Raw genomic sequence first — 9,017 nt, forward strand, 5'->3', positions numbered from 1 at the left:
ACCAATTTGATTCTGACAGGTGATTGCTGACAGCCAGAGTTGCCAATTGATAAAATTTTTATTAAATATTACTAAGAATAGAAATAAACTGACATGTAACAAAAAAAAATATCATATTTATTTTCTCATATGCGGGTTTAAGCAACATATTTGAAATAAATATGTATATATATATATATATATATATATATATATATATATATTAATAATATATATATATATATATATATATATCACAAGGTTAGAATTATTTTGCTTTATCTCCACATTTTATTATAATATATATATATATATATATATATATATATATATATATATATATATATATATATATATTAATAATATATATATATATATATATATATATATATATATATATATATATATATCACAAGGTTAGAATTATTTTGCTTTATCTCCACATTTTATTAATATATATATATATATATATATATATATATATATATATATATATATATATATATATACACATTACAAGCGATACATATATATCACCTGTAAAAAACTTTTCCGAAGACTTCATTTTCAATGTTTGTTTTGCACTAGATTTGACAACTTTATCCGTACGATTCAAGAAGATACAGCCTATAATAAGATTTAAGCTTCTCCAGACATGGGTTTTTTCGATTGACTATTGAGCAGCAGTAGCGCAGTGGTTAGCGCGCTTGCCTCAGAGGCTAGAAATCCGTGGTTCAACAACCAACTTGAGGCAACCAACTCTCGTAACATCAGTGAGGAAAGACGCGAGAACTTTCTTTCAAATGCTCTTCTGCGGTGCTCTTTGATTAGACCAGACTTCTCGGGGCACCTAAAATAAAATTAAAAAAAAAAGACTTAAAGACTGTGTTTAAAAATTACACAAAACTTAACAAATAGCTCGTGCATGTTCAGAAAATTTTTTTAGCAGCTTTTATCATTTCATAATGATATGTTATAATAATATTTATAATAGTTATATTATAATAATAAATATATTATAACAATCTAGTTTGGTTTTTTAATACTACAGCCAATTTGCTATCAAAATGTAAAAACATGGAAGTACTAGAGACGTATCCTCTAGAGAAGTACTCTCTAATACTTCTGTGGTAAAACAAATAAACACTTCCAGATTTTAGATTTTCAGAATTTATTTATACCAACAGATACGAAATAGGTTCATAACTAAGTATTAAACTTATAAATCGCTGTTTGTAACATTTACGTATAAAATACTTAAAATCTGAGATATTAAACAGATCAACAACAACAACAACAAAAACAAGTTAAAGGGCTTAATTATTAATCTATTTTACTAAAAAAAAGTTTGACTAATAGTTTTTTTTTTTACTAAATGTTTGACATTTTACTAAAACAAAGTTTGACTAATATTTTTTAGATTTAATATGCTTTACCATTGTTTTAATGGAGTTAACAGAAAAATTAGCGATCATTTTTATACTTGCGTTGTATATACTAGGCCGGGTGAATAAAAACGAGCAATTGCTTTTACTCAGTAATTGGTCAGCTTTACGTAAAAAAAAACTAAAGCAGTTTTGGTCAAATTTTTATTCACTTAAAGTTAAGCAATTTACTCAGTAATTGTTCAGCTGTACGTGAATAAACTTTTCAGGAAAATTGTTTAAGTTTTTATTCACGTAAAGCTGACCAATTACTGAGTAAAATTAGTTGCTTATTTTTATTCACTCGGCGTACTTGGGTGTTTCATATTTTATCAATTTTTGAAATTAAACTCGCTAATCGATTTATAAACTGACCATTTATATGAAAGTAAGTTTGAGCAATATATATATATATATATATATATATAGATATATATATATATATATATATATATATATATATATATATATATATATATATATATATATATATATATATATATATATATATATATATATATATATATATATATATATATATATATATACATATACATATATATAAATATATATATATATATATATATATATATATATATATATATATATATATATATATATATATATATATATATATATATATATATATATAAATATATATATATAATTTTTAGGGTCACCGCCAGTTCGATTTTGGGCAAAAATGTTGGATGTTTTAAACGCCTGGCGGAACCTTAAAATTTATATATAAAATTTTTTATTCTTTTAAAAATTGTATGATGGATTGAATATTAATCACATAAAAAGACCATGTTGAAAAAATTAAGATACGCCTCCGAGTTATAAAAAACGCCACCGAGTTATAAAATAGGTTTTTGTAAAGAAAAACTTGAATTTTTCACCAATTTCAGAAGATTCTAAAAACTAATTTCTTAATTTTTTCAATATGCTCCTTTTATTTGATTAATATTCAACCCAACATATATTATTTAAAATAATAAAAAATTTTATAGGATAAATTTTAAGGTCCCCGCCAGGCGTTTAAAACACCCAACATTTTTGCCCAAAATCGAACTAGCGGGGAGCCTAAAAATTATATATATATATTTTTGCTCAAACTTATTTTCATATAAATGGTCAATTTATAAATCGATTCGCGAGTTTAATTTCAAAAACTGATAAAATATGAAACACCCTAGTATATAGCTAGTAACTTATAATTTTCTTTTTGAGGTGCATGTTGCTATGGTGTTATTAGTAAACAGTAGTTATTTTTGAACACTATAACGCATTTATTCAGCAATAAAAACAAAAAAAGTTACGTCACAAAGACTAATAAATCACTCTAAAATATTACAAATAAAAATAATACGTTGTAAGAAGCAGTTTTTATGTTATCCGGTTACGTAAACAAAGAATCATAAATTTTACATCTTAATTCCAAAAAAAACTTAACATTCATGAGTTAAAAGTTTTAACTTGCTCTGGTGTGGTGCACCGACTACACTCTTTTTTATACGGCCTGAGACGGCTAACAAAACACAAAATGTTATTTAACTCGTGTCTTTTTATTATTACTTTTTTAATGATTGTGTAAAAACTTTGAAACATAAGGTTAGTAACCAAAGTAAAAAAAAAGAAATCAATAGAAATGTAGTTAGTGTTTGCGGCCGTTCCTTATTACAGAGTTATTTTTGTAAAAATAAATATGACCTCAATAACGTCAACTTTATCGTTCTAACTGTTTTCTTGCTTTTATTTATGAATGGCTGTGTGTGTGTTATTATTATATTAAAGTTAGTTGTTTTATATATTTATATTTTTATATTAAATTATATATATATATATATATATATATATATATATATATATATATATATATATATATATATATATATATATATATATATATATATATATATATATATATATATATATATATATATATTTGTAGTACGTATTTTAATTACAATAAATTTTAGTACTATTTATATGGCATAATATTATAATAGATAGTAAAGATTCGCGTATATTATATGCGGTATGAAATTTTTATTACAATGTTCTATAAAACTTTAGTCATACTCAATCTGTAAAAACATATACATTATAAAAGTATTACAAATAAAGCTTCCGCTTTTAATGTTTCCTGTAACTTGATTTTTGATTTTCTAAATCTAATTTAACTTGACGTTTTGTGAATTAATATCATTTTGTAATTGAAATAAACTTGTTTTAAATTCCATTTTAACATTCCATTGTAGCGATTTCCTGAGACTTTGCTTTAATTTTTTTATTTTAGTCAAAATCAACTTAAATCTGTCATCGCCTTAAAAACATTTTAACTGTCAAAGCAATCGGAAACATTGTGAATGGCTTATTTATACCTTTTGAATATCTAAAAGGTGAAAGTAAGTTTTAAATAAGTTGTTAAAACGTCGTTTAATACAAATGTCTTTAAGTCAAAACGCAAAAAGAAAATGCTACCATTATATAGTTACTTGCTTACCTATAGCAACAGTTCTATTAGCAATTTTAACAACAATTATATCTTTTACAGTTGCTATCAAGTTTGAAATTATTGCAGCAGGATATCTTCCATTTATCAGTGAAATTGGAAACAACAAACCACAAAGCAGTATTTTAACATTCGGACTCTCACTTAGTGCAATATTAACTTTTGCAGTTATCCTCATACGCTTTCTACAAGTGAAACATTTTTTTATCACAAGGCAGCTTGAAAATATATCGTCTTTTGTTGCTGGAGCGTTACTTGTGTTTGGAAATTTTTTAGTCATTTCTTTTCAACTTTCAAGCCACACAGTTATCCATTATTCTGGAGCAACGCTTTACTTTCTCGGTACATTTTTTTACTGTATTCTACAGACAAAGATATCGTATCACAACGCCAAAAGATATTTGTTTTTAATTCGACTGTGTATTTCAATTTCAATGTTTTTATTTGGCTTTCTTTTTGCATTATTTTTGTTACCTTCTATGAAAGTTTTGAATGAAAAACACCGTGTTGCAGAAGCTGCAGAATGGTGTTTTCTTGCTGTAAATATGATTTTTATACTGACTTTTGTTGTTGATTTTTGGAATATTATTCCTGTATTAACAATTAAAAAAAATGTATCACGTAGTTACGAAGAAATAAAAGAGGAAGATTACGACATCGTATTAGAAACAAATGTTCAAAGTAGCGCACGCATAACCTGTGACAACCCGTACCTAGTTGTCACCTGATGCATTTAAAAATACATATAGTTTTGAAGACTTATTTTTTACTAGAGCATATTTAACTAAAAAATTATGCATTTATATATTTTAATTTAAATAGAGAGTCTTAGTCGGTGTTACAGTTTAAAAAAAAAAAAGTTTTTAAAATATACTTTTTTTATTTATGTTTTTTAACATGTGACGAGTCATACTTTTATGCTATGGTAGCGTTGTTTGAGCTTGTAGTAAAACAGAAATCTTTTAAAAGTCAGTTTTATAGTAATGGATTTTCTAATAATATAAAATAATGGGTTTTCTTCATCAGAATAAATTCGATTAATCATTAGTTCTGAGCAGTGGCGGCGGCACCGTTTTTTAGTGTTTGAATACATTCACATTAAATATACTCAGATATAGAAATGAAAAATGGGAAAAATGAAAATAGTCACACTTAAAAAATTTTGATAAAGTATATATTGATCATTTATAAAAGTTTTTATATAAGGCAAAGAACAGAAAAAGTTTTAAATAAAAGTTGCAAAAAAATTATTTAGATTAACCTTTAATAAATTAATCAAACTTTTCCCTAATATTTAGTTTTCTTGGCTTTACTTGAAGATTTTTATTTACTTAAAACCTTTAAATGTGACAATGCTATTTTTTTTAGGAGTTTGACAAGAGATTCTATGTCTTGTCAAACTCCTATTCCAAAGCTGTCCTTCATCGATCCACAAACAGAAAAAAAGTTTTCCTTTCATTTGAAAGACTAACTGCACAAACCCAAACCTCAACGTATGTACACTCACTGCACCTATCCCTATTTAAATCATTCGTTGTATGTACGCTTCACTGCGCCTAACTAACGAACGCGAAGGACGCTTTACGTTGAAATAGAGGCTTGACAAGAGTCTAGCGTTTTTTTTCGTGTTCTTTTTATACATGTATAAAGTAAAATTTTAATTCATATTTCGCATAAAATAAATATAGATAAAAATAAGAAATAAAAATTCAAAAGTGCATAAGTATGGGCAATTTGGGTGACGTGGGACGCGGGAGAAGCGGAACATCCCAAATATTCCGATTAGAAGAGATCTCTAACTACTGTTATCTAATGTAAACAATGATATTTCTTCCCCTCTATTAAAAAAACATAATTTTGTCTTTTTGCGTGAGGTTAAAACCACATTTTTTTCAAGTACCCGCAAAAAAAACCGATTTTTTAAGAGGTGAATCAAAGTAAACTAATTGTTCTCTCACTTTTCCCCCATCTCCTATGTGATTTTATTGAGGAAACCTCTAAAATATTTTAATGAAGGTTATGTGGTTTATGACTTAATTAATTACATTTGTTAATATTTTGTAATTTACTTGCTTGTTCTATTTCATCCCATACCTGTCCCACTTTACCCTAATGGCTTTACAACAATCTGCTGTTAAAAGATTAGAAAAAAAAATCAAAATAGAAAAAATTAACAAGCAAGAAAGAAAAACTAAAAAACAATTCTAAAGAAAGGAAAATATCAACTCATTCTAAAAAAACTAGGGTTTTTTTTTTTATTACGTTTTAATTTGTAATTATTATTTATTACAATTATTATTTAACTTACTAACTTTATTATTTTTCACATGATATTTTTAATTATTTATCGTTAATTATATTCATTTTAGCTCTAGTTAGATACGTAGAATTTTTCCGTTTCACATTTCAATTTTATTATCTCTTATTATTTTATTTAAAATATATATATTGTATTTAATTGTTATATTTTTTATCATTAGATTATCTTTCAAAGAACTTGTATTATATATTTTTGATCATTATTATATTTTGATCATTATAATATATTCTTATACACTTATCTATTTCTGATTTATACTCATTTAATTTTACCTGATATTTATTATTTTATCTTTGTTATTAGCTAATACCCTTACAAAAAACTAGTGAACTTTCCTTACAAAAATACCAGTGAACTTTCGCTGGAAGTTTGCTGGAAATCTTTTTTTTTTAATTTTATTTAGGTGCCCCAAAAAAGTCCTTTCGGTCTTATTACAGAGCACCGCTGATGAGCATTTAAATTCACGCGTTCTTCCTACACGATGTCGTAAATCTTGCCCAGAGTGGGGTTTGAACCACGGATCCTTTGTTTCTGAGGCAAATGCGCTTTCTAAAATCAAAATTCATTGTTTCATCAAAGTTTACTGGAAACAATGAATTTCGCTGAAAGTTCACTGGAATTCGAACGAAAACTTTACTGGGTTTCTAGTGATCTAAAACTTTGCTGGAAGTTTACTGGATTTACTACAAAATACTTGCCGTATTTCCAGTGATCGAAAACCTTGCTGGAATTTTACATGAAATAATACTTTTAATATTTGCATAACCTTGCGTAAACCTTGTTTTTTGTATCTGTAGTGTCAGTTTTTATTATTATAAGTTAACTCAAACTCCAAAACAAAACATCGTTAAGCTGTTTAATCATTTTTACTATAGTATAATACAGTACTGTGTATATTATATATATATAATACCGTGTACTATATAGTATATTAAATCCACCTATTTTATCCTTGGAACTCTCAGATAATTCTTCAAACATTCAATTGGCTTCAAATTAATTTAAAATGCCTTCTTCTACACCATATTCACTACCAGCACATGTATATTCTGTTCCACAAACCCTATATCAGTGTTAAGAATTTAAACACATTTACAACCGCAGCCATTATTTCATTCACAACCAACACCATTAACAAATTTAACATCGCCACTATTAATAAATTCACAACCACCATAATCAGTACACCACTACTATAAATGAATACACAAGCACTACCACTCACAAATTCAACCACAAACATTTTTAAAACCACTACAGTTATTGCATTCATATTCTATTAGTACAGTCATGATTTTCTCACTTAATACAGCCAACAGATAATCTATTCACTAACAAAGAAATATCCGAGTACACGATTCATAATAGGGTTCTTACAGTGGTCACTGGAAAGAAGTTATTTTACCATTTTTAAAAAGTGATTATTGATGAACGCTTCCTTATTAGGAAAAAAGAGTTCTTCAAAATTTTCCATTTCCAAAAAAACTGGTCTTGATTCAGCTGTGTTGCATTTTATAACAGTAAAGAGGTCCTAATTTAAAATCTTTCTCATACTCTGCAATTATAGAATTATTTCTACTAATTATATGCTAATCAGCAATTTCTTACATGTCAATGTTACTTTCTGCAAAAAAAAAAAAAAAAAATGATGAGTGCAGAGCTTTTTTTAAAGCAGGTATTATAATTGTAATTTATAACTGTTATAGTTGTAATTTATAACTGTTATAATTTATATTTATAACTGTTATAGATTTAATTTGTTTTATTTCTGTATCTCTAATTGTAATTAACTTTCATTGTAACAAGTTTGGCTAGATTTCTATCACCACTGCGTGTCGCTTATCAGTTGCTGCTTTAAAAAAATATATATATATCTTTTTGTTTTACAAATCTTTTTACCTATTATACACCCCCCCCCCCTGTTATATTACGTTTTATCTGTTCTATTAAATTCCTTTTAAAGCGGAAAAGAATGTGTCGAATGCTTTTTATTGAACGGATTGACGATAATGTTAATTCTTTTTGTTTTGTTTTGATTAGTTGTTGCAATGGTTAATCACTACCAACGCGTTGGTAGTGAACCACTGACCTCCACATTTAAAAAGTTTTAATTTTTTCGTAACAAATAAAATTTTAAAAGTATGAGAGACATTAAAATAGTAAAATTGCCACGGTTTGAAAATTTTGGGGTGAGTCATCAACGAAAAACCCGAAAAAACCCTTTGGAGGGATGGTAGTACATACCCATAGGATATCATAATAAATGATTTTAAAATCAACGATTACCATCCGTGAGAGAAATTAGCATTTTTTTTTTCTCAATACTGGCTAAGTTTCAAAACTATCTTTTAGTACTAAAAAGCTATTAACTCATCCAATTCTAAGTTGTTTTTTTCAAAAATGTGTATTTTCTAACAAAACAACCAAAAAAGCAAGAACAACAAAGCAAATTTCTGAATAATTTCACAATTTGATTCTCTTAATATCATAATGGACTTAATCATATAGCTAAAACACCTGAATTTTAATAAAATCACGTTTTCCACTCTTATACGTTTTGATTTTGACTTCTATAAATGTTTGCTGTTGTAGTCTACAACACAGTTAAGTAATTGCAGTTCATGTTCTGGGTGAAGTGCATGTCTCTTGAATAGTTTCCACTGAAGCTTAAAGTTTGCATGAAGAGCTTCAATGGCTTGTTCACTGTATACTCCAAGACTTTGATGATTCAGAGAAATGAACTAGACCACATAAAAGAACACAGTGTCGACCTTTG

At 26.5% G+C, this 9,017-nt stretch overlaps 1 protein-coding gene across 1 annotated transcript; it reads left to right on the plus strand.

The window, feature by feature from the left end:
- The first annotated feature begins 3,854 nt into the window (after nucleotides 1–3,854).
- Nucleotides 3,855–4,649, plus strand: LOC105846697 (uncharacterized). Its single transcript, XM_065798603.1, has one exon. The coding sequence runs from the start codon at nucleotides 3,855–3,857 to the stop codon at nucleotides 4,647–4,649; it is 795 nt and encodes a 264-aa protein (XP_065654675.1).
- The last annotated feature ends 4,368 nt before the right edge of the window (nucleotides 4,650–9,017 follow it).

Source organism: Hydra vulgaris, chromosome 06, assembly GCF_038396675.1.
Source record: "Hydra vulgaris chromosome 06, alternate assembly HydraT2T_AEP".
NCBI lineage: Eukaryota > Metazoa > Cnidaria > Hydrozoa > Anthoathecata > Hydridae > Hydra > Hydra vulgaris.